Genomic DNA, 27,512 nt, shown 5'->3' with positions numbered 1-27,512 from the left:
ATAGAAATTTCGATCTTCCAACGCCAAGACGGATATAGAAATTTCTAAGCAGTGAGTCACCAGCATTTGGCAATGAGACTAGCAACTAATTCGGTGCTAATTACTAATAAACAATTATGTAGGAAGATACTCTTTTGATTCATGACTTGGGAATATTTTTCTTGGCTGGATTAAGGCGGAGGAATGCTGTCAACAAAAATAGACCACATCAATTAAAAGAAAAAAAAAAGCTCTTTGTAGCCAAATAGTTCATTTTTTTCAAAATTGATGAAAGTTCCAAGTCCAATTTAGAAGATCAAGTTCCTTGATTTTGATTTATTATATTTTTATCAACTTTTAATCTATATGAATAGCAGTAAAATTAGGATAGAAATTTCAATTACGAAAACTTAAGGAAAATTAGTGTAAGATATTAAGAATTTTAAGTATATTCAAATGTAAATTGCAAATAAATCTAGGATGTCTCAAACGACTTTCCCCAATATATTATTTTACTTAGTTTCTTACCTTTTTTCAATATTTTTATATTTACTTTCTTTTCTCTTTCATTTAAAGAAATAATTGTGTTAACAGTTTCTGGTTTTTTTTGGGTTTTTTTTTTGTTCTTTTCATGTAAATGTTATGACTTATTTTTGCTATTTATACAGCCCCATAAAACTTCACTATTACAAAATTTTTCCTCTGATTTTAATTGTTTACTCTTAATAGGAAGTATCCAAAGTAAATACTTCTTTACATATTCAATCTATTCTTATTTCCAGCTGATAATGTCTAAAAAAAATTCTTCGTATTTTTCGAGGTCTTCGAATTTCCACAAAATAAAATTGAGTTTTCCGATATCTCCCCAAGAATTAACGTTAAAGAAAATGAAAGGTTTGTATTTCGTATTAACGTTCGTGTATTTCCTAATGTTACTTTCGGGGAGATTTCGGAAAACCCAGTTTTTTTCAGGTAAATTACAGAAATCCCAAAAAAATTAAGAAATTCTTTCCATCCAAACCGAAAGTCTTTACTCTAACATGCTCACGGAACTCGATCCGGGATTCGGGTTTCTCGGTTTTTTAACAGGTAGGTAATTAGGCCCTACCTATTATATTTTTATAATCTATATGACAGTAAATTTTTGCGAACAATTATGAGTTAATAATTAGTGTGCTTAGGTTACAGAAAAATATTGCCTTTACTTACTTTTGATGGGTAGTAAATCTATATAAATACCATATGCTCCAACCCACTTCTAAAAACCGTAAAAAAAACTGTTAATTATTATTTGTATCCCGGTTATAAATGATAAACTTTTAGGCAATGTTTCCTTTTATATTTTACTCAGAAATAAAAGAGAGGCAAAAAATTCTGGGAAGCCTAAATCAAAATTTTGAAACTGTTTGATGACAATAGAGACTGCTTAATTATATTAAATAAGAAGTCTAAATAAGAAAAACAGACAGCTAGATAAGAAGTGTGTAATTTTCTCTTTCAAGTTAGTTGATGTCATATAAGTAATTGTGAAAATAGGAATTTTCAAATAAAAAATCATCTATTGCTGAAATGAGATCCAGGCATAAGAAAAATTTATTTTTTAAAAAGAAATGACAAAACTAGAGTAATTAATAACACATATGATTCCACATTGCCTGTAGGGAACCATGCATTGTTAGTTGCAAACTCTAGTTTGGTCTATTTCAATCATTAGTTAAATCAAACAATCCAAGCAGCATGTGAAAAGAAAGCTCTAAACCCGTTGTTTCAAATAGGGAAACTATGTCCTTGAATCAAAAACTGGCTCCAAAAATTCAAACCCCCAGCATACTTACCCCCTTAACAAAAGTTTAAAACGCCGGGTAAGGTATTTAAGAACTCCAGACCTTAATCTTACACAAGACCCTTACTCAAATAAATCCAAGAGATATATCAGGTACTTGTGCTTGAGGAAAAAACCCCCTCCTCCCCTCGTCTTAAAATCCATATAATTTCCTTTATTTTTTACATACTAAGCTTCTTTTAGCACTCACCCCCCCCCCCCAAAAAAAAATACTGCAAACATGCATATCGCCGACGGGGGGGGGGGGGGAATGCACCAGAATTTGAGAAGTGCTTAGGTTGGTCAACAGAAAAACAAATCGGAACTAGTCAGATAAACACTGTCTGCAATGAAACTCGGTATCTTGAAAGCAAAAAAAATATAGGTCAAATTAAAGTCAGCTTTCAAATTTTAATCCCCTAAATTCAAATTTCGGTAATAATAGTATACAGCTCACTGTTGAAGAAGTGCGTCATTATAGGAAAGCTAAACATACTCATAAAGAAATTTTTGGTCCTTTGCAGCTAAATTTCACTTCTTCGTTGGATACAAAAAGTACCACCCATTTGAGGATCTTAAGAAATTTTGAAACGCTGTTTATTTCATTTTAAGTAATTTACGTTTATTTATCAAAATTCAGAAACTGAGTCACCTGACTCTCTCAGATGACTAAGAGAATCAGAAAAAAAAACTTTTGTTTACAATAGTCATTCATATAGAAAATTTTAGTTTTAAAAAAACACGAAAAAGGGAAAGACAATTTAGCATAATTGCGATCACATTCTATAGTAAGCACAGTGGGCACAATCAAAAAGAGGGAAGAAATACTGAGTACATAATACTTTTTAGATTTCTATATCAAGCCTAATTTATCGCTTACAAGTTATTCCTTCAATAACAAAAAAAGCAAAAAAAGAAATAAATAATAATAGTAGGCTCCATTACTACAGGTGAAAAATAAATGTTGATCAATCACAACCCTCTGTGGAGCATAAGCGAAGGGACACTACCTAACATATTACATGAACATAAAGGGGAAATCTAGCCAAGGGCATTTTTCTAGGAAAATAAGTTGGCTATATCAGGAAAGTATGTAGGATATGGGATAAAGGGGTGCTAATATAGCATATTTTAAAACTGACAAAAAATAATCACAGGCAGGGGCGTTCACGGGGTAGTTCAAGGCAAGAGTTGCGCTCTCTTCTCTCTTGAAAAGCCAAAAATATGAAAAAATTTCAAAAGGCATTCTTGAGAATGAGAATGGGACAGATACAGCTTCCCCATAATAAATGTAGATAAAACTTATTCAGAAATGCAATTAGCTTAATAACTTGCTTGCTATTTTATAAAAATTATGCAGCTGACTTCCTTTTTTTTCTTGTCCATTTATTTTAATAAATAGCAAAACATTCGGTAAAGATACCCAAAAAACGTAAAAGGCCGAGTTTGTGCTCAAATCTCTTCGATTAAATCGATTTAATCGATTAAATCCTTTTAATTCGATTAAATCCTTTTAATTCGATTAAATCCTAATTTTATTCGATTTAATTCGATTAAATCCTAATATGAAAGCAGCATGCAGTGTAATAGCTGCAGTTATCTAATTATATGGTGTGCATCTATCAACTAAATATTGGAAGCTTTTCCCATAGGCAATTGAGCCACAAAACGATGAGCCGTAAATCTTAATCGCCCTTTCGTATATACCTTCAATGTTAATAGAACAAGTGGTAGCTGCTTCTCCTAAGGTATTTGTGGCTCGACACATGTAAGTTCCTGAGTCTTCTGGGTATGCGTACAGGATATCAAGAGCAACAAAGCCAAAGTCATAAGTGGTGCGGAATCGGTGCCCTAAAAAAGAAAAATACTTTAGTGCATTAATTACACAGTTGCCTTTAAGTGGAAGAAACATTTGAAGTGGCACCTCTTACATGTCATGTTGGACAACGTCAATCCTCCCCTCGTCCATTAGCAATGACAGGGTGGGTCTTCGTCTGGTTCTCACCGAAGGTAATTAAAAATGTAAGCGAGTAATTAATCAATGTAAGTGAGTGACGGAAGTAAGTAATTAGAAAGTAATTGTAAGCGAGTGAAGGTTGTGCGAGCGAGGCGCAAAAATTTTGCGATTCAACTCATATCAGTAAGTCTTAACTTTTGACAGCATTTACTTTTTCCAAAGAAAACACAGAAGGAAATGCTGAGAAATAGTATTTTTTTTTAAATCGTGACTTTTATTATTAACAACATATAATAGAATGTATGTATCATAACTTAAGATACAATAGCAAGCGATGCAATTTCAGACCTTCGTCTTTTTTTTGCTTGGGAGAATACATCTTATATTGGACAGAAAACGTATTCATCTAAAGTGCCTAAAACAGATATGAACGACAGAATTTCATTTGAGCTTATCAAATAATTGAAAAATAAATGTGCAGTAAATTAAAAATCAGTCATCAAAATTCATCCTCACCGCCCTAGATTGAAATCTATCATCTTCAATTCAGTTCAGTTCAATTCATCTCCAAAAAGGTCGCTCGTCAGGTTAAAAATATTTGCAATTGTTCTAAAAAATCTCTTATACGAAATGCGAGTCAGCAACTGAAGAATAAATTGATTGTTACAATTCCTACCGACAGGTAGGATTGAGCCTTGGAGCCGTGATCAATCTGCCTAACTTTGTCCACGGACCTACCGTAATTCATGTGGTGGCTTTTGTATTTGAACACATCAAATCCAAACATGTTAACTTTCTATGTCAGGAATTTGTCCACGAGAGACGACTTTCGAATTCAGACCGTCCCCTGCCCCAAAGACATGATAGTTTTTCGATTTCTCCCTGTGTCCTATTTTTCACTGTGCATTTTCTACATTTTTTATTACGATTTAAGCATAAAGTTAAAACATGAGTCATGCAAACTTTTGTTTCTTTTTAATCGTGAAAGAGACAATTAAAGAGTTTATTATGGACAAGGATTCACACTGGGGATAAATATAGCAGATTCAGACTAATGAAGTTATTTCCTAACGTTTAATAGTGTAAACTTATATAAATGAAAAATTCAGAAACAAAATTTCACGATATTTAAAAATAAACTTCCTTATGCTACGCAATAAATGATAACTCGATTAGAAACATCGCTACAATATGCGAAAACATAGTAATACACATGTACGCAGAAATTTATTTTAGGGGAGTTCATATATTGGCAAAGATGTATTTTTTTAGAGAAGAATCCGAAATAAAAACGCAACAAAAATACAAATTAAGCGAGAAATGTGGAAACTATGAGAAAGACCATAACATTTTAAAAATGTCTTGTAGGGGAGGGGGTATGCTCAAAAGTCCCCACTTTGCCTACATCACTGCTTACCAATACATCATTATCTTTCACTGCAACCATTTAAAAAAAAAATCACATAAACATTTTACTCTCAAACCAGTACGAACTGTCTAAAATGATAATAAACTACTAATAATTCAACATTTGATACTATACAGAAAACTGAGTTTTTCATGCATATAATTAAACCTTAATTTATGATGAGATTTTTACTTAAGTTAAACAAAACTAAAGAAAAAAAAAAATATAGAAAAAAACTAAGTATTCATTTTATTTTTTTGGGAGGCAGTTTACATGATGTACCTGGACTGTTTTTGAAAGAATGATTTTATTCAGTATATTTTAAGGTACACATTATTGTTATACTTACCATTGAGCTTGTGTAATATTGTTTCCACTTTGCACATGATTTTCGCGTGTTTAAAAAAAAATTCCTAGTGTGGCAAAATAATATAAAAAAGGATAAGAATTCCCTTCTTGTCCTTGAATATTGATATCGATACAAAATTTAACTTTGATGACGGAAGTAAATCCGTGGCTAAGTTGTAAACATTGAAGAAGTTAAAAAGTAAAGCTGTAAAATAATAAACTTACCTTGCGAAATGGGACGGCCATTGTGGAACCACTCAACTTTCATTTTAGGATCATTGACAGGAGTAACTGTGGCTTCTAAGTGAACAGCCTGACCCTCAATCAAATTCTCTTGACTCTTCAAACCTCTGCCAAAGGAGGGCTTTTCGACAGCAACAGATTCTGTATCTTCACGGCGTTGATGACGTGATGCATCTTCAAGATAGTTAATCTTATTCAGGGCTTCTTGGTGTTGTGAATCAAGGATTAGGCTACTTCTTCCTGTAACACTAATAGTGACACTAGATTCAACTGTTCCCAGTCGGTTGGTAGCACGAGCAGTGTAAGTGCCAGCATCTTCTGGGTAACAAGTTAAAATGTCAAGGGCAGCAAATCCGAAATCATAAGTTGTTCTGAACCGATGACCAACTGCAAGCGGCTTGCCATTATGGAAAAACTCAACCCTGAGGGTTGGGTCTGGATATGGCTCAATGCGGCATTCAAAATGTGCACTTTGTCCCTCGACAAGTTTTGTTGGGCCGGAAAAGGGAGAAACAAAGTTTGGAGTCTGTGTAACAATTGTTTCTTCTTCTGCTGATCTTTGGTAGCGACTTGAATCTTCCAAGTACTGAATCTTTTCCAAGGCTTCTTGATGTTGAGTCTCAGTTATAAGAGATGCTTTTGACTTTACAATTAATGTGGCCGAAGTTACTGCTTGACCCAATTCGTTTCTAGCTCGGCATTCGTAAGTACCACTGTCTTCAGGGTAAACGTATTTCATGTCAAATGCGACGTATCCAAAATCATTCATCGTTGCGATACGGCTGGCCTCTTGTATTGGAACACCATTTCTGTACCACTCAACTTTAAGCTTAGGATCTCCAACAGGAATAAGCCTTGCTTCAAAATGGGCAGTTTGATTTTCAGCCAAAACAAGATCTTTCATAGGCTGCGTAAAAACAGGTGCCTGAGTGATAGAGTCTTCAACAATTGACATGCGTTGATTTCTAGAGCCATCTTCAAGGTATTGTATTTGTGAAAGTGCCCCCTCGTGTTGGGTGTCATTGTAAATTGATTTTTGGCTTTTCACAACCAACTGACATTGTGTGACAGATTCACCTAGTGCGTTAGATGCACGACAAGTATAGGTCCCTGAATCCTCTGCAAAAGAATACATGATATCCAAAGCAACGAAACCGAAGTTATTAGTCTCAACAAAACGAGATCCAGATTTGAGGGGCACTTTGTTGTGAAACCATTCAACTGTCAAAGTAGGATCGGAAACTGGAATAAGTCGACACTCAAAATGAGCGCGCTGACCCTCAACAATTTCAATGCTCTTGAGGGATGAGGTGAATACAGGCGCTTGAGTGCATACTTCGTCAACAAGCTCAGATCTCTGGTAGCGGGACTTGTCCTCCAAATATGAAAACTTCTCTAGCCCTTGGCTTTGTGAATCGGTAAGAATTTGTGCTGCAGATTTACATTGAAGTGCACATTGAACTTCATCTTGCCCAACTGCATTAACAGCACGACAGGTATATACTCCACTATCCTCAGCAATAACACCAAGAATATCAAGAGCAACATAGCCGAAATCGTGAATCGGTCTAAATCGATGACCAACTGTAATAGGACGACCATTCTTGAGCCACTCGACTTTCAAATTTGGATCTGCAACAGGCTCCAGCTTGCACTCGAAGTGAGCGTTCTGTCCTTCTCGTGAATTGTCGACGGACTTGGGTTTTGTAAGAAATTTCGGACGCATGATGACCATTTCATCTATTTCTTCTTTACGTCGATAACGAGACGCGTCTTCTAAATACTGTATCTGCTCTAATCCAGCCGGATGCTGCGATTCTAGGATGAGCTCACTCTTGGCAATGACCTACAAAAAAATAGACCACTTAGTTTGGATGCATCGTTATTGCAACACTAATTAAAAAGAAAAAGTATTATATCATATTTTCAGGCCCGTGTCTAGGATTTTGTTCGGGGAAGGTGTATTTTTTTCGGGGGGACGCTTCAAAAATTTGTTTATATTTATTTTTTTTACGTTTTACGAGTCGGTAAAACATTTGGGAGGAGGCTCAAACCCCCTAGCCTCCCTGTATGCGGCCTTGCATATTTTATAATCTTAAATTTTTAATCATTGGTATTTTAACATAAGATTAAAATAATTAAAAAATATGTGAAAAGAAGTATGCATTACACGCAAGTATCAGTTTCTAAACGACTCTTCTTATTCCCAAGCGCTTGTCTTAATCAAAAGAAAAAAAGTTGTCAACAGAAAATACAAGCATATCCATATATTTCCAATTACTCAAACTCTACGTGATCAGGCCAAAACAAGTTTTGGCTAAGTGCTAAAATAGTTGTTTCCTTTTGGGACCTAGACTTAGTAAGATATTGGCACTTAGCAATCAAATCTGTATTGATCATCGTGAGCTTAAGGATAGAGGAAACGGGATAACTACAATTGATGAATACAAAATATAATTAATTGACAAATAAAGCTTCAAAACAGACAACGTTAATAAGAACAAATTAAAACTAGACAGTTATAATGCCTAACGACTCAGCAGCATTTATAATATATTAGAAACATTCTAAAATTTAATATACGTATTTGCTACGAAAGATAATGAAAGTGTCCTTGGTAACGAAATGATGTTTATATAAAATAGGAAAACAATGCATGTACTTTATGCTACTCATGCAACGATACAAAAATCAAACTGGGTAAGAATATTCAAGTCATTTCCATAATCATGATTAAAGTAAGTCTTTTCTTTGTTTATCTTACAGCATTGCTGCGCAAAAAGTTTGGCTGCATTGCTAGTACCAGGAGACCGAGCTTCACTCGGTGATAAGAGTTTTTTATTTAGCACTATTTGTTTAGAACTTGGAGTCTAAAAACAGTCTCCTTTCGGCTTCGTAAAAAACAAAATCCGCTGGTTCATTTGCCTCTTTCAAATTAACCAAACTGAAGCAGGTTTCTCTTTGTCAAAACGAATCTAATTTCATTTCATTCACTGTAGAAAGTAAAACCATTAGGGTATTGGACGTTAGGGTGTTCATATAAAAGATGTTTTTCCAAATTAATTAAGGTCCGAATTTTCTCAAATAAGGTTCGAATGTTCTCAAAGTCGTGACCTATCTCGACGGTTTTCTGATTACGATTGCCGGATTTTTAAACGAACAATAATCACAGAGCGAAGCTCGGTTCCATGGTACACAAATTATTATCGTAATTTTTCTGCCATAATGCGTAGCATTTAACGAGAAGCAAATAAGTATCCAAGACTCACTGTAGAGCCTATCAAACGGGAATGTCTTTCCCTAAAATCCCGACAACTTTTATGTCAACAAGTTACGTTTTGAAACACCTCCTACTTATACTCAGGGCTTACAGACTTCAGGGGTCTCTTATTTCAGTTAGCAGACAGTTTATGAAAAATATTAAGCAGGCTTGGAGAAACGAGTATTCCCAGAGATTTAACCAATCTAGATAGTTTTTTTTCACACTCGAAAATTGTGGCTTGTCAAAAATCAGAAAAAAAATTAGAGTACAGTTTTCGAGAAAATGCGTGCATATATATATATATATATATATATATATATATATATATATATATATATATATATATATATATATATATATATATATATATATATATATATATATATATATATATATATATATATACACACACACACACACACACACACACACACACACATCACACACACACACACACACACACACACACACACACACACACACACACACACACACACACACACACACACACACACACACACACACACACACACACACACACACACACACACACACACACACACACACACACACACACACACACACACACACACACACACACACACACACACACACACACACACACACACACACTCACACACTCTACCTCTGAAACACACACTCACTCACACTCACACACTCTCTCTCTTTCACTAACTCTCTCTCACGCTCCCTCTCGCTGTCTGTTTAATAATGACTAAATCTCAGACTCAGAAACTGAAACTCACTCCCGAAATAAAACAATTACATTCTATCTCACAATCAATCTCAATCTCTCTCTGTCTCTCACACTCACACTCTCACTCTCTCTCACACTCTCTCTCTCTCTCACTCGCGAGCGCGCGAGAGCGCGAGAGAGAGAGAGAGAGAGAGAGAGCGCGCGCGCGCGCGCGCGCGCGCGCGCGCGCGCGCGCGCGCGCGCGCGCGCGACTCTCTCTCTCTCTCTCTCTCTCTCTCTCTCTCTCTCTGCGCGCGCGCGCGCGCGCGCGCGCGCGCGCGCGCGCGCGCGCGCGCGCGCGCGCGCGCGCGCGCGCGCGCGCGCGCGCGCGCGCTGCGCGCGCGCGCGCGCGCGCGCGCGCGCGCGCGCGCGCGCGCGCGCGCGCGCGCGCGCGCGCGCGCGCGCGCGCGCGCGCGCGCGCGCGCGCGCGCGCGCGCGCGCGCGCGCGCGCGCGCGCGCGCGCGCGCGCGCGCGCGCGCGCGCGCGCGCACATCTACATACATATCTACGCATACATATACGTATATATGTATATGCATACCTACACACACACAATCTCACTCAGGCATTTGTTGACTGTATTCATGTGGACGTATTCATTCTTGATCTTGTTATAAGCACGAACAGTATAGACTCCTGAATCATCCGGATATACACTCAAAATGTCCAGGGCAACATAGTCGAAATCAAAAGCAGGTCTAAATCTATGACCGGTACGAATTGGCTTACCATTAACCAACCAATCCACACGCATTGATGGATCACCAACAGGAGTCAATCGGCATTCAAGGTGAATGTTGGTACCTTAAGAAGAAAAAAGACGATTTAGTACACCATTGGAAACACAGGGAAACACACATTCTAAAAGAAACAAGTTTTTTTAGGTTTGAAGGGTTTAGCGTTAAGGTGAACCAAATCCCAAACAGCATCTTGCGAGATTTTAGGTCCCAAAGTTGAAATGATAAACTGAGGATCATTTTTTTGAATCAGTAAGTAATTATAACCCAAGTTGCAGATAGAACGCGATAGCTCTTACCAAAAACTGAGAATAGTGAATCAAAAGAAAGGCAAGATTACTTGGCTTATACCAGTTAAAAAAAATATTATATCGGAAAAAGTAAACAGCTGAAACAAATTGAATTTCAATAACACTGAGCACCAGTTACTACTACTACTATAAGAAATCATCGCACTACAAAGGCGGTCAATATGGTTGCAAATGCTCCTCCTTGTTCAACTATTTAGAACTTGGCTCTTTGCTCCCTCAAAGAAATCCCTGCTTCCTGTCTATAACCTCTTCAAGCCTTATTCAAAGACGTCTGGCTCCTTGTTTCCACCCGGCTGGATTGATAAAAAGCACAATTTTTGGCAGCCACATTATTCACCATCTGTAAAACGAGACCTAACCTTCATGACTTTCTTCCATTATAGACCTAGCTAGTGGGATCGAACCATATTTGTATTTCAGCTTCATGTGTATGTGAAGTCGCTCCAAAATAGTAAATACATCTATCCTTAGACAACTCTTCCGGAATAGACCTAGGAAGTCTTTTTACCTTCGGAATGCTTCAAAACATGGGTACTTCGAAAATGAGAAAAATTCAACGGTTGACTTTGGTACTGCACTGTCTACCTTGTTTTATTTCATACCGGCACAGGGTAGAAGGGATTCCTCATCTAGAAAAATATGCTGCAAGGCCTTCCTACTTTGGAAAATTAGGGCACCCCCCTCAATCCAGGCCTAACTTGGAAAATATGGGAGAGCGTGGTGTTTACTGTCAATGATAGATCAAAAAGACAAAGAATAATAATAATAATAAAAAAAAAATATCAGTTTCATGCCAAATTCAAAGCTCACATATAAATTATTCAAATGGTCCTTCTTATTAGAAAAGCCCTGTAACACGCTAAATTACTACGAACATTTCATAAGCTTGATTAGTAATATCAACTTCAGCGATGCCGAAGCGGTACAACTGTACCGTTTTTGGTACAATTTAGAGGTCCGGGTATAATGCGGTATATTTGGAATTTTAGCTCAATATAAACTTTCTGGTAAATTTTGTCTTTACTTATACAAATTCTTGTGTACAAACTGTATAAATTATTCGCTTACTGTACAATTCTGGTCTAAAAACTGGTGCAGTTTATTTCAAAATGTTAGCAATGCTTCTCAGCCTTGTAAATTTTTATTTGTAACGTGTCATACAATTTCTTAATTGCAAAAGTACTAATGACATCACGATATGTTGCAGCTTGTCATAAATCAACCATTTGGAAATGCTGGCAAAGAGCAATGAAATAGCTCGTATCCATCATAATAAATTAAAATCTTCCCAATTAGAATCATGCTTAACAAGTGCTATGAGGCTTCAAGATTTTTACATCTAATGATTTTTATCATACTCAACTACAATATTTGGTTCAATAGGAAAAAACAAAGGCGTATAGAGAAGGAAAGTTATACCGCTAGACTTAAGCCTTCTGAGCATTTATGTCAGTTTTCAATATACTTCCGTAAAATTAATTATGCTGCCAAACGGCGCTTAATGCAGCACAATAATTGCGATTATTCCAGAAGTTATTGAAATTAATAACAATAAGCTATATTGCCCGCAGGACCACTCTTAGACGAAAAAAAAAATGAAAAATATGTGGCGTCTATGGATACAGATACCATGATAAAGAAATAGGAATTAGTCAGGGTAATATTTACCTTCAACAGTTTCAATGTTGTGTAAGGGTTTAGTGAACGTAGGTAATTGATTGAACGTCACTTCTTCTTCCTGAGTTCGCTGATAGCGACTACTATCTTCCAAATAAAGAAGTTGTTCCAAAGCGGCTTCATTTTGAGTTTCAGAAATAACACCAGAACGGCTTACAATCTGAAAAGACCGTTCATCAATCTCCAATGAAAGCATAGCCTAACAAAATTTGAATCTTTTTTTTGCAAATTTTTTTATCCTTTTTTAATTATATATTGTCTGTAGAAGTTCCTGTCACTTTTTTTCATTTTCCTCACAAAGGCTAGTTAGGCCTGTTTTAATAGGTATAAAAAGACCTCTTGCAAAATCTGAATATGATTTAATTTATAAGTCTTCCGGGCTTATTTTATTTAATTTTGCAATTTTCTCTTTTTGGTCATTTGGAGTTTCTCATTTAAATGTGACATTTAAATGGGATTTTCTCATTTAAATCCGGTTTTATCTGTTGATTATGAATTCAAGCTCAGTAAACGCTCAAGCTTCCGAAAATTTAGGAAAAAATCAGGGACACATATTAAGTAACTAAAGAAGGAATTCAAAGCGATTCTCTCTTTCCTGTAAACAGCATCAGTGGTCTAAAACATTTAGGGGCGAGGGGCAGAATGTGTTTTTCAAAATCTAGGGGAAGGGGGCAAATTTGACTTTTTTTTAATGGAAATACCAAAACACATTTTATATTAAAAAGGTCCCAAAAAGGTATTTTCTCAAAATCTGGGGTAGAGGAGAGAAAAATCCCCCCCTCCTAGAGAGGAAGTTTGGGAAAGGCAATATTTTATTACACATACAATTATAGAAACATATTTTGTCATATGTAAAAAACACTTCTTGTTCATTTTCTTGGGAGATCAACTTCTTTCTTTAACATGAGAAAAAAAATCGTTAATGTGCCCAAATTTTCTAATCATTGAAGCTGCATGATCTTTTACTCAAATGAAAACATAGACTTAATAAGCTTACTACCTGTTAAACAACAAAAGAACTTGAGATTATGAACATACGACACATCTCAAGAAAGTCATTGTTTAGAGACACAAGAATATCATCGATTCCAAAACAAAGGATTTACTTCACACTTTTCCCCAAATTTCTATTACTTTTCGCCGAGTAGGTAAGGGCTCTTTACCTACTCGTCAAATTTGTTGAGACGCATTGAATCATTCATCGTAATAAACAGTAAGTATAGTGTGACCCTTGTCAATGGAAAATAAAACTCTAAAAAACGAACTTCAGGCGACAATATGAACATCAATAGAATTTACTTTTTAATACCGATTCATAACATGCAACATAATGTTAATTTTAAACTTACCCTTTAAGAGTTCTTACCACAAAGAATGTGCATATGTTTAGAAAAGAAGTATGCTGGCATGCCCTAAATAGGTGTGATTTTAGTGAATATAACACAATTAAATTCACAACGTAAACCCCTTCATCTGATATTTTAAGGCCCTACCTACATAAAAAACGTAATTCCTCTTGTTTTTGTTTCTGGGATGGCCATCGATGCGTTTGCTTTTTTGCTACTTTTACAATTGGATTGGTCGCATCGCGTAATATTTAGAAAAACAAAACTGCCGTAATATTTAGGATACCCCTCGATACGATATCGAAAACAAGAGAAGTTAAAATATTATTTTGTATTTACTTTACAGAGGGTAGGCAAGACTTTTCCCCTTCATATAGCAAATAGAAGACGTTTCAGTTCCTCTATCTAAAAGAAATGTGACTTACTGATAATATCTGACCTACGAATACCACATTATTCGGACAAGCATTGCTATTTCAATGTTTTTTGTTTTTTTATTTAGATCCTTAAAAAAATGCTCCCGTAAAAATTTCAAAGACTTTGACAGCATTCCCCCATAATAAATCAATTTATTATTTCATAAAACAGTAAAAATATAATCTACACTATTTGGTTTGTGCGCAACAGAATGCAAAACTGAAATCCTTTATGGCTTTAACTGGATGGCTTTAAAATGACATCCAGTTAAATAGCACAACAGGTCCTTCCCCATTTCTGATTTAGAGCCTGCTAATACTTTTCTATTAACACTTAACTTGTATGTTTCTTTACCTTTATGCAAGCTGACGTATGAGCTGAACCTAGATGATTGGTTGCTCTTACAGTATATTCGCCTGCATCGAGAGAGGAGACACCTATGATATCCAGAGCAACATAGCCAAAGTCAAAGTAGGTTTTGAATCTTGAGCCAATGGTTATAGGCTTACCTGGGGAAAAGTAAATAGTAAAAGGAAGCATAATGAGATCTCTAACTTTCGCCATTGAATAAATGCGAAATAGTATAAGCACAATTGGACTTAATAAAATGCCATTTCAACACCAATCCCAAATTGTATAGAGAATGTGGATTTTTAGAAGAAGAAGAATGAGAAAAATAAAGAGTAATAGGTTGCGGATCCCAAATTGTATAGAGAATGTGGATTTTTAGAAGAAGAAGAATGAGAAAAATAAAGAATAATAGGTTGCGGATCCCAAATTGTATAGAGAATGTGGATTTTTAGAAGAAGAAGAAAGAGAAAAATAAAGAATAATAGGTTGCGTATCCCAAATTGTATAGAGAATGTGGATTTTTAGAAGAAGAAGAATGAGAAAAATAAAGAATAATAGGTTGCGGATCCCAAATTGTATAGAGAATGTGGATTTTTAGAAGAAGAAGAAAGAGAAAAATAAATAATAATAGGTTGCGGATCCCGAATTGTATAGAGAATGTGGATTTTTAGAAGAAGAAGAAAGAGAAAAATAAAGAATAATAGGTTGCGTTTACTTATTGTAGAACAAAGACCCTATTCTATACTAATATAATAATAATAACTTCTATTGCTCTAAAAGCCCCAGGGCCATGGCAATGCAAAATAAAAAAAACTCTACTGCAATTAAATACACTACCAAACAAAAACATTATACAAAAAAAAAAAATTTCTAGATAATTTCGGAGACCACACTGCCTTTCCAAGACAATAAATAAAAGTTTCAAATAGGGATAAAATCCTTTTAATAGACAGTGTTTCACAAACAGTGATAAAATTTCACCAAACAATACTTAATATTTCGATCACATATGCAGTGACCGTCATCAGTAGTGAAACTACTGATTCTAAGCTGATTCTACGGCTTTAAAGCAAGATTCTAAGTCTGAAGATTTTACTTCAGCCCTTTCGGAACATATATTTAATTTTCCACGCCATTTTATTTTATTAGATAATGTCTCTTTGATATCTAGGGACCGGAGTTTAAAGCAATATTTTTGTGAAACTCTTGAAATAAAGAAATATTTATTCAAGAATATAGCTTTGAATCGTGACACAGGTGAATTTGGGTTGAACTCTATCTACGATAATTTATTAAAATCTGATAGAGTAAAGTTCAATCCACCCAATGTATATAACCTCTGTCCAAGTATTATTTCATTGAACGCAAATGAACCGGATCCAAGAAGGTCAAAGAGACCAGCTTCCATTTTTGATTTTTAAAGAATTAGAGCATTAAACAGTATGGAGTTTTTATTTTTCGTATATAAACTATTGTTTTTAATAGTTTTAGTTTTACTACTGATGACGGTCACTGCATATGTGACCGAAATGTTCGGTATTTTTTTGTGAAATTTTTACACTGTTTGTGAAACACTGTCTATTAACAGTATTATATTCCTATTTGAACTTTTATTTAAGTCAATTTCTATTCGATTGCTAGCCTGAGAAATAGTCCTAATATTCAACACTTGCAAAACACCCAACCCTCACTATACTCGCCAACCATCTTTAATCAAACCTACACTTTTCATATACCTCTTTTCGCAGTCACTTCACACATACTCATCCTTCACATTCACCCATCATATGACCCACAGTCTCATCTATATCTCCACACCTGGGGCAATAGTGAGGACCATCTTGTCTCCTCAGTAAATATTTTCTACCTGACTCAAGTGGTGAATTATTCACTCCTAATCCAATAGGTTAATGAGCTCCAATGCGTCTATTTAATTAGTAAAAATTCGTGTCGTCGTACGCCAAACAAAGGCTATATCTGACATTTTCAAAGTAATATAGAAGAGCGAGAAATCTATAAAACTGCTGCTTAGAAGAAGTATGTATCTTCATTTGGGGAATAAAATACGTCATACTGCGTTTGATAGCCACTGGGCAAGAGACACCGAGGCCATACCCAGAGGGGGGGTTAAGGGGGTTTGAACCCCTCCCGAAATGTTTTTTTTTACTCATAAGAACGTAACAAAAACGGATAAACAAAAATTTTGTATGCGTTTTTTCAGGTTTTTGTATAACCCCCTCTCAGAAAAAAAAATCTTTGAGTAAAACCCCCACCGGAAAAAAAATCCTGGGTACGGTCTTGAGAGACACTGGAACATTTGTTATTCCAGTCGCGGCCTGTCCCCGCAACCTCCTAAAAAGTAGATACTATAGGCCATAGCGAATACAACAAGAGGATCAGAATTCTTTCACAGAATCTTTCTCACTTTTGAAAAGCCTCAAACTTGCCCAATCGTTTAAGGCAAGACAAAATTACGAATACGCCTATACCTCCTTTTTCTTCTTGAAAACAGACGTTTAGAAGGATAAATAGCTAAGCAACCACAATATTTACAATATCTTTTTTAGTAGCTCAAGGTTAATAAATAGCCCTAATGTTTTTTCGGGAAATAAATATGATTTTCAGGAAACAATTCAAGAAATAATCAATCTTACCATTGAAAAACCATTCAACTCTCATTGTTGGATCGCCCATTGGCTCTAGTCTGCATTCAAGATGGACACTCTTGCCTTCGGGTATTGGTTGTGATGGATCATTCAAAGGCTGAACAAAAACTGGCTTGGACTTTGAAACTTCTTCAATTTGATATTGTGGCTCAATATGCTTTGTTTGTTCCAACCGTTGTGCTTTTTCATATCCTAAAATTGACTCGACACTAGTGCTTGTAAGCAAAAGAAGAAAAAAAAGAATCGGTCTCTCCTCAGTCTAATGAAGTAAATATCCCTCGGCAAGTCTGACCACTCGATAAAGCCCCGCTACGGAAATCTTTCTCATCATCAACTTTATTTATGCAAAATTTGCTACTTTCTTCTATTTGCAGGGAGATCCAGGTTGTTTTTTTTTTTTTTTTCATAATAAGCCTCTTAGCCATTGGCGCAAATAGAAAATGATCCTGGAGGAAGCCAAATTCATTTTTCAATGAACAGCCTAAAGAGGGGGAACTAGCAAAAACCCAATCGGAGGTAAAATTAAGTTAATTTCAAAGGTAGAAAATTTGTCATGCATGAATAATAAGGTATATAACATAAATCGCTGAAATCATTAATGCTTTAAACAATTAGAAAGGGCAAATAAAGATATGGGGAAATATTGTGTCTGGAGGGGATTCACTTACAAGTCTGGAATGTCTGTATGTCTGGAACGGGCGAAACGAAATCTGGAGTGGGAGCTCCCCGCACCCCACAGCAATTACGACGTACTTTAAGAGGTACGTCATAAACTAATTTTTGTCAAAATTAACACAGACAAGGTGTTATGCAACGATTGTATTATACTATTTTATTCGATTTTTTTTCCCGTAAAATTAACACGATAACGGAAGGATTCAAACAAAATTTATCGTTTGGAGCAGCGTTTCACAACAATAGTTTAACAATAATCAAAGTGTTAAAATGCCAAATCGATTAACCCGTGAAAAAAGATAATAGCGAGAAAGATTACTTCCTGAGATTATATACCAATATAATTGTTCTGGTAGATTTAATTGGTTTAACATTGTTTTCACTTTGTCACTTAATATATGTCTAATTAATAACTTGCTCAAAATTAATATTTTACTGACTTTTTGGATCAGAAATTTCTATGTATATACCCGAATATAAACCCCCAAGCATTCCAAAATATAAATCCCCAAGCATTCCAAATTAAACTATTGATTATATAATATAGGTTTTGAAATAATCTTCATCATTTACTAGGGCAAAATGGCAAAAATTTAAGAAATAGTTTAAAATAAAGGCCGCACATGTTCTATACTTACAGGTTATTGTTTTTATACTATTTATATTCTAAAAGGTAAAGAAAAATCTCCACCAAAAATGATAGAAAAACATTTTAGTAATTAATCCTAATTTATATTTCAAACGAAATGTCACAAGCCCCGTCAATTTTCAATGAGAAAACGAGAAAAAATTGAGATGCATCATTGTTACTCGTTCAAAAACACTATATTTCTTGCTTTTCAAAGTGGGGGACCCTAAGCCTCCATCTTTGAGGTTTCAAAAATGAGAATTTGAATGGTGTAACTTGCAGTTTTGAAAAGACTATTTTTGAGAGCCTTTAGGCTCATCTTTTAAAATTCTTATAGTTATAAATCGATTTCCCGCACAAAGCCTGTCTTAATGCAAAATTCCAAGGATGTTTTATTTCTTTGCTGCAGTTTTCTTGATACTTGAAATAAAACATTAGAAAGAAACAAAATTTCTGTATGAGCACAAAAATAAGGATTAAATTGTTCATGAACGTACCTGAATGATGCATGCTTGAATAGTCTACGACACTGCGTCCTTCGACTTCCATCTGCGTGGTCAGTTGAACTTCCCCGAGACTATTTCTTGCAAGAACAGTATATGTGCCAGCGTCTTCAAGGCGAACATCACTAATATCAAGGGCAACATATCCAAAGTCGTAAAACATTGAAATTCTGGAGGCTTGCATTATAACCTTACCGTTGAAGTACCACTCAACAGTCATTGAGTTATCATTGACTGGCTCCAGACGAGCTTCAAAATGGGCCCTCTGGCCTTCGAGGATTTTGGTTGTGCCTTTAATGCCACCAATGAAGCGTGGTGCGATGCTGACTGTGGTTTCTTCTAGAACCGAACGACCAAGACGGCTGAAAAATAGAATATACAGGTTCTGCCCCTTAATCCGTTCTTTTCTTTTCACATTTTAACTTGTTAATCATGACCTAGACAGTCCTAAAGTAGGTTATCATGATTATTTGGATCTTTAAAGGTCTGTCCTTGAAACTACAAAGTCTTGTAGGGTACAACCCTCTATCAAAATATATACTTGTTTCAGTGACATTCAAAGAAGTTGTCTTCCGTCTATTTAGGTTCAACTTATTCCAATAAACAGTAGTAAATAAAAATTCAATATACATGTTCAAGGGCGAATCCGGAATTTTGTTCGGAGAGAAAGGGTCTCTTTCTTTCTTGGGGAGGGGTTAAGAAAATAAATCTGAAAAAAAAACGAATCAAAAATTTGTTTATATTCATTTTTTGTTACGCTTTTACGAGTCGGGCAAAAATATCGGGCGGGGACGAAGTCAAACCCTGTGCCCCCCCCCCTGGATAAGGCCTTGTATATGACATACGATACAGCTTTTCATTCTAGCTCTTATGGTTACAAGAGAGAAAATTCTGCAGTTAATACCTCCTTGTCTAAACAAGAGAGAACCTACAAGCCATATACAGACCTTATTTCTCGAGGAAGTTCTTTCCTCAGCCCATTTTTGTTCTCTATCTAATGTATATTAAAGAATAAAGCATAAATAAATAAATTCTGATAAAGCTTTGGGCATAGGATCTTTTCTAATCACAGAGAATCAATATCTTCTTTGGTCAATCATGGTTATCACGGTAATTTGGTAAATAATGATAATCAGGATAAATAATTCAGTATTTCATAGTACAGATCATAAAATATCTTTTTTAATGTTTTTTTTTCAATTATTCTATCAACATTTTCTGCTGAGATCATTATGGCTAAAAATTGTTGCTGTATGCCATCACATCACTAGGAACCATCACATAAAAATATGAATAATTTTAAGTTTACAATATTTTAATTGCGAAAATTTACTAACTAATTTTAATTAACAAAATTTTTTTGGCAAGATCATTTCAACTTTAAAACAGAGAGTGACTTCAAACAGAAAGTAATAATATTTCATAACCCAGTTTTGTGGGTTTAGTGTTTACTCTCAAGGAAGCGGAGAGAGGTTTCCCATCAACGTACCACTTCACTGTTAAGGCAGAATCACCAGCTGGTGTGATCTTAGCTTCAAAGACAGCTCTATCACCCTTAAATGTGCTTATATCTTTAAGGGGCACCACAACAAACACAGGAGGTTCAGATACTTGTTCTTCTTCTTGCCTTGGCTGATGTGCTCGAGCCCTTTCCATGTGTCTAAGATAGACAACTTCAGGATGTGGCTCTAGGAGCCTCAATGACTTTCGTGGGTTTGGGCAAAGTTAACTTTCTTACAGGCTGGTTTTGCGCTTTTTCAGCTTGGACAAAGAATCTGGCTCTAGTTGCAGCTGAACCGGCAACATTTGTGGCTGCGCACTGATACCAAGCTGAATCAGCCATTGAGCAACAGGAATTTCCAATATAGAAGACTCTTATTGTCACTACTAACAAATGTTTCTTGGCCCGGTTGAATCAAAAAATCATCTTTCTGCCATGTCAACTTGGGCGTAGGCGTACCAACTGCCCTAGCAAAGAGTGTGACTAGTTCACCTTCTTTGACATGGATGGTCTGGAAGCTTTCGGTAAATTATATTAAGAGCAACATAGCCAAAATTACAAATAGTATTGACTCTAGAGCTGGCAGTAATAGGTTTCCCATCTTTAAACCACTCAATTCACATAAACAAATCGCTGACTGGTAAAATTTGAGCTTCGAAGTGATCATAAGAGCCTTCAGATAAATCACCCATTTGACGCAGCTCCTTAACAAATTATGGAGAGAGATTGCCTCTCTGAGACAATCTCTCTAACTTGTGACTAAATACCTTCGTAGGATTAAAATGCCAAGGACAACAAAACAAAATATCTCTTACCCCCTGGACCAAGGCCGTATCAAGGGAGAGGGGGGAAATGTTCATCTGACTCGTAAAAACGTAACAAAAATGCATATAAACAAATTTTTCGATGTGTTTTTTAAAGTTTTGTTTGTATAGGAACCATTAGTTTGACTCTACAATCTCCGCCACTTGGAGTGTGAAAAAAAATGTGCACAGTTAGGTCCAACATTCCACAAATTCAAAATTATGAAGGTTTTTGGACAGTCCCGCATTTTCATCAGTGATGCCGCGTTGAACCACGTAAGTAATGAAACAATTCTAAATAATTAAATTTGTCAACGCTTTTCCTCTGTTAATATTTAGCAATATTTTGATTTCCAAAGACAACTGCACTTTCAAAGGAAATCTGCATCTTCTTAAACTGTTTGGTCCCGCCTGTTTTTAGCTCTTTTTTTTGCTCCGTGTCGTTTTTTTTGTTTTTTTTTTGCACCAACTTCAACCAAAAACTGCCTAACAGCATCTATAATTATTTTTTTATTTAAAATTGAATTCCCGATTTTTCAGATTTATTGAGGTATATATCGTTTTGGTTTTCACTTAACCAGTTCAAACAATAGATTTTGTTTCCATTATCCTTTTTACTTTAATAATAAAAGGAAGACACTTACCTAGAATCTTCCAAATATTGTATTTTCTCAAGTCCACCTGGATGTTGTGACTCCATAATAATGTCTTTCTTGCTGATGACAGTGAGGTTGGCACTCACTTGGGCCTCACCTTTTGAGTTTCTAGCTCGGCAAGTGTATACACCACGGTCCAAAACTGTTATGGACTTTATTGTCAAAGCAACGTACCCGAAATTGAAGAACGAAGTGATACGAGAACCTTAAAGAAAAACAATTCATTAAACAAAGGAAAAACACACGAAACACACCAAAAGAGGGCTTTAATTGAAGTGTAGAATGAAATAAAACTATTTAGGGATGGGGTTCAATTGCAGATAACGCCGTGTCAAATAGCAAAAAAATTGTAACCTTAAGGAATTTTCCCAAATCAAAGGTGGGGAGGAGGAAGTCATGAATTACTTGATTATTAATTATAAGTATTTAACAAAATAATTTACCCGGCATAGACAAAAATATAATTATTTAAAAGTATAGTTCTGCTTTTGCAGTTAATTGCAAATATTTACAAGAATAATATTTAAAGTTTTAGGCATAATTTTCATTCACTCAAAACGAAGTTACTTGCTTAAAAGGAACCCATCAAAAATCAATCAATAAAATTAAAATTTGAAGTCTATTATAAGAAACCCAACTAAGTTGGATTCCAATGGAACTTAGACTAAATTGTAGGCATTTACAGAACAGCATTAATTATGTTAGAAAGATAAGAGCGAAGTATGAATTTGGCTGTTTGGCCAATTTTTTTTAAATGAGTGAAAAAAAATCAAAATTTAATTGATTCGTTTTAGGAACGCCCATATTTTTTAAGCTCTTTCAGGATGACTTCTTATCGAGACTTACCTGTAACTCTATAGAAACTTCCTAACTCTCAATAACGTCAGCGGTCCTCAGAGACCAAACGCATAAACTCTGATATAGCTATTACATCAGGTTCGACTGACCTGACCGTATTTCAAACAATAGGCTATACGAAAAATGTGGTTCAATACCGCTTTCTAGGTCTATAATGAAAGAAAGGTTGAGGTGGTTAGGGCATGTTGTGCGGATGAAGGATGACAGATTGCCGAAGATTGTTCTTTTCGGCCAACCATCTAGGGCTAAACGGAAAGAAGGTCGTCCCCGTCTTGGGTGGGAGGACGTCATAAAGAAAGATTTAAAGGAAATGGGAACTTCGTGGGCGGGTGTAAAAAGGGAGGCTTTGAATAGATTGGGGTGGAGGAGGAGCGTGCGTAGCTGTGTTGGCCTCAGGCGGCTTGGTGCTGCGATGAGTTGATAGTAGTAGTAGAAGTAATTTCTACAAAAATGAAGGTTCTTTTTTCCCTGAGCCAAATTAAGTCAAATGGTTGATTTTCATTAGTAATGTGTTTTTTGGTTTCCTTTTTTCTTCCCTTACGCCCTTTATTAAATTAAATTTCCTTTTGCTTCATTTTAAATTCGATTTGAATTCGATACCCATTCAAAAACTTGGTACAAGTATGTTTAAACCTTTGAGATACTTGTTCTTTCCTCTTAGTTACAAGTCTTCTTTTGCCACATTACAAATGTTGGCTTTATAACCTAATTAGAAATAATAAACTAAAATGTCAAATAGAACCCAAATTTACCTTTGAAATTGCAGAAAACAGCAATAATATTTAGCTTAAATAATTAAAGTTTAAATCCTGCCACATGAACTATTTGTTGACTATCTGATGAAACAATAGCTTTCTCTAATATTTAATCTGAGACAATATAATTAGCTTTCTAGGCTTAGAATACAGGAAGAAAAAATACTTAAATAACACATGGGTGAAAAGGGAATAAGAGCAGCCCTGATAGACCAGACCACTGTTATATTATATGAATTATGTTACAGCTTGTCCATCAAAGTCTACAAAACCCTTTTTCACAATTTTTAAAGCATTAGACACAAAAATGGAAAGGTATCACATCGACGTTAGACCGTTTAAGCTCGACACTTGCATTTCCTTCACAACAGGATAGCAGTTTCCCCCTTTTTTTGGGGGGGGGGGGGCACAGATATTTAAAGTAAAATTTTTAAAGTAATGTTTAAAAATTTTTAATTAAATTAATTGACTTATTTATAAGAAGTTACAATGAAGCAAGTTTGGGAAGTAAGAGGTAAAAAAAAAAAAAAATTCTTGCAAAATTATCAATCATGACCTCGAGATAGTACTAAGTCTAAATAAAATCTTCGAAGTACTTACTTGCTTCAACAGGTTTGCCATCTTTCAACCATTCCACTTTCATGGTTGTGTCACCAATAGGTTCCAGTCTCGCCTCAAAATGCGCAAAACCTCCTTCACGAATGTCAATTTGATCTTTAATAGGAGTCTTAAATTCAGGAGCAGTAGTTGTCTCATTTGACTCAAAGTATTGCTTCTGATTTTGCTGCATCTGGTACGCTTCTAATTCTTGAATGCGCTCAATGTAACGCTCTTGCTCAGGAATGCCCAAATCCCCAGTGACACCACTCCGAGCAACAACTCTTAGTGTTGTTTGTGACAGAGCTTCACCAAGTCGGTTTGTTGCTCTTACGGTGTAAGTACCTGTATCTTCAGATCGTAGGTACATTATATTAAGAGCAACATAGCCAAAATTATAAATAGTATTGACTCTAGAGCTGGCAGTAATAGGCTTCCCGTCTTTAAACCACTCAATTCGCATAAACGAGTCGCTGACTGGTAAAATTTGAGCTTCAAAGTGAGCATAAGAGCCTTCAGGTAAATCACCCATTTGACGCAGCTCCTTAACAAATTCTGGAGCCTGCTTTGCAGTTTCATCGACAGATTCTGTTCTTTGATATCGTGCATAGTCTTCTAGCATTGTGATATGTTCAATGCTCTCTGGGTGCTGAGGACTACTTTCAATTTGTGGCTTGGGGCTCACATTGAGACTGGCAGAAGAATCAGCATATCCAGTATCATTTATAATTCTACAGGTATAAATACCTTTGTCTTCACGGACTAAACTGATTACCGTAAGCGAAATATATCCAAATCGATTAATAGTGTTTACCCTCGAGGAAGCGGAAAGAGGTTTCCCATCAACGTACCATTCCACTCTTAAGGTAGAATCACCAACTGGTGTGATCTTAGCTTCAAAGACAGCTCTATCACCCTCAAATGTGCTTATATCTTTAAGGGGCACAACAAAAACAGGAGGTTCAGATACTTGTTCTTCTTCTTGCCTTGGCTGATGTGCTCGAGCCCTTTCCACATGTCTAAGATAGACAACTTCAGGCTCTGGCTCTAGAGGAGGCTCAATGACTTTCGTGGGTTTGGGCAAAGTTAACTTCCTTATAGGCTGGTTTTGCGCTTTTTCAGCTTGGACGAAGAGTCTGGCTCTAGTTGCAGCTGAACCGGCAACATTTGTGGCTGTGCACTGATACCAAGCTGAATCAGCCAATCGAGCAACTGGAATTTCCAATGCAGAAGACCCATTATTGTCACTACTAACAAATGTTTCTTGGCCTGGTTGAATCAAAACACCATCTTTCTGCCATGTCAACTTGGGCGTAGGCGTACCAACTGCCCTTGCAGAGAGTGTGACTGGTTCACCCTCTTTGACATGGATGGTCTGGAAGCGTTCGACAAATTTAGGGGCTACAAGTTGCTCTTTTTCAATGACATTCAAATTTATTTGGAAAGATGTCTCTCCACCTTTGTTTTTAGCGGCACAAGTAATAATACCTGTGTCCAATGGGCTAGCTCGTGTGATCATTAGCGCATGGCTTCCCGCTTCATTTACCAAAATCTTGTGAGTAACGTCATCGAGAATTTGTTGACCATTAAGGTACCATGTAACATCTGGATAAGGTCTTCCAGTGACTCGACAATCAAGACGCACAAGCTTGCCTTCAGATACGGTTACATCAGATGGCACCTTGACAAACTGAGGCCCCAAAGATTTCCCTTGATCTGTATTTTCATATATTGGTTCCGACTGGTTTTGTTGTCTAAAAAAAAAAGACAATTAGATATGCATTAAAAGATTATTCAACAGCTGCGATATAACTAAGAATGGTAAAACCGAATAGGTTCAGCTCAATTACTACAGACTTTACTGAATGTTCTTTTTTTGGAAGAAGGAACTATGTTTAGAGCATAAACATTTGCTTGATGATATGCTACTAGTCACAGCAATAATTACCGAGTTACATACAATTAGCTCTTACCAACAAACAAACATTTTGAGAGACAGCATTGTTCATAAGAAGACTGACATCTAACGCCATTACACTTATCCTCCCCAAGATAGAAGTCTTAATATGGTCCGGGAGCCATTACCTTGAGGCAAATTTGACGATGAAGCTCTACAAGCAGGATAGCCAGTCCCTATAGGAAGCTGACAGGGCTGGCAGGAGCCAACCGCAGCAGGTTACGTATGATGAATGAATCCTTGTGAAGGTTAATTTTAGTTCATCACTAAAATTATGAAAAACTCGCAGAAATAATAATTTTTTCCGCATTTCAGCTTTAACTATTGTTTTTAATCATGTCCGAACCGTTCCACAAAAGTTATGAATAGAGGCGAAATATCTAAAAATTACAAAATATACAATCAAGTGCACATAAGTGAAAAATTATATCATAGTATAATGACAGAAAAAAGGAATGTTAAAAAGCAATTTAGCTATGTTGCTTCAATGCAGCAGGAGAGGAGGGTGTCATTTGGAAGTAAATGCATATCTTAACTTCGTCAAATTTGGAAACAACCCACACACGAGTTAATCAGCTAAGAAACGAAGCAAATACACATAAGATATTTATTGCTTAGAAAACTACTTACTTATTACACAAAGCACTATTTTATATTTTGTTTTGAGGAATTGCTTGGACTTTACGTTTTGTGTTGCAATTACTGGTTTTATGAATATAGTACTAACTAGACCATTAACTCAATATTATTAAAAAAAGTTGTTTTTTTCCTCCGTCCCCTCTTTCGTTCATTTCTTCAAAAATTTTACAATGTAGTCCTAAGCCCATATCGAAAGAGTAGCTCGTCACGACCAGCAACTATTGCTATTTTTATCGATCTCCATGTATTTTCAATGTAGGCAGAATACACCTTACATAACCAACAAATACTTTATATTCATTTAGGCCTGCCTGACAGACAAAATCAATGCAGAACAGCTGTATAGCCAATTATTTAGCTTCTGCCAACAGAACCCCGAGGCAGGTCAAGTTTCTCAACGTAATATTACCAAAACTTGGATTTTACTATAGTGAGGTCCAAAGAGAATGTATATAAACTTAAATATCCTGAAGTGTGAAAATTCTCAAACTTTTTATAAATTTCAAAGTGAACATTAATCGAATACTGGCTCTTTTCTATTTCTTTTCTATGTCTGGATAAATTGTAGCCTTTCAGAAATAAATCTATCAAAAATGAAGATACTTTCGACCACAGCCTCACAAAATCAGAAATATACTAGACTAGCTCAAAGCTTAAAG

At 35.9% G+C, this 27,512-nt stretch overlaps 2 protein-coding genes across 2 annotated transcripts in view; both read right to left on the bottom strand.

The window, feature by feature from the left end:
• LOC148946230 (uncharacterized) overlaps window positions 1-7,621 on the bottom strand; it is a 309,809-nt gene extending 302,188 nt beyond the window's left edge. Inside the window, exons 1-2 of the mRNA XM_089097640.1 lie at window positions 5,740-7,621; window positions 3,509-3,652 (exon numbers count right to left, since the gene is read on the bottom strand). Of these exons, the coding sequence (XP_088953766.1) occupies window positions 3,509-3,652; window positions 5,740-7,492 (1,897 nt within the window). The 5' untranslated portion in view covers window positions 7,493-7,621. The remainder of the gene's footprint in view (window positions 1-3,508; window positions 3,653-5,739) is intronic.
• The window catches only part of LOC148946229 (titin-like), a 77,712-nt gene continuing 57,786 nt past the window's right edge, over window positions 7,587-27,512 (bottom strand). Inside the window, exons 9-16 of the mRNA XM_089097639.1 lie at window positions 24,261-26,011; window positions 22,036-22,252; window positions 19,082-19,449; window positions 17,270-17,473; window positions 14,619-14,773; window positions 12,493-12,661; window positions 10,338-10,580; window positions 7,587-7,603 (exon numbers count right to left, since the gene is read on the bottom strand). Coding sequence (XP_088953765.1) covers window positions 7,587-7,603; window positions 10,338-10,580; window positions 12,493-12,661; window positions 14,619-14,773; window positions 17,270-17,473; window positions 19,082-19,449; window positions 22,036-22,252; window positions 24,261-26,011 — 3,124 coding nt within the window. The remainder of the gene's footprint in view (window positions 7,604-10,337; window positions 10,581-12,492; window positions 12,662-14,618; window positions 14,774-17,269; window positions 17,474-19,081; window positions 19,450-22,035; window positions 22,253-24,260; window positions 26,012-27,512) is intronic.

This window comes from Artemia sp. Qi Xiang Cuo, chromosome 12 (assembly GCF_049724085.1).
Source record: "Artemia sp. Qi Xiang Cuo chromosome 12, ASM4972408v1, whole genome shotgun sequence".
Lineage (NCBI taxonomy): Eukaryota > Metazoa > Arthropoda > Branchiopoda > Anostraca > Artemiidae > Artemia > Artemia sp. Qi Xiang Cuo.
This window is presented reverse-complemented; position numbering and strand designations above follow the sequence as displayed.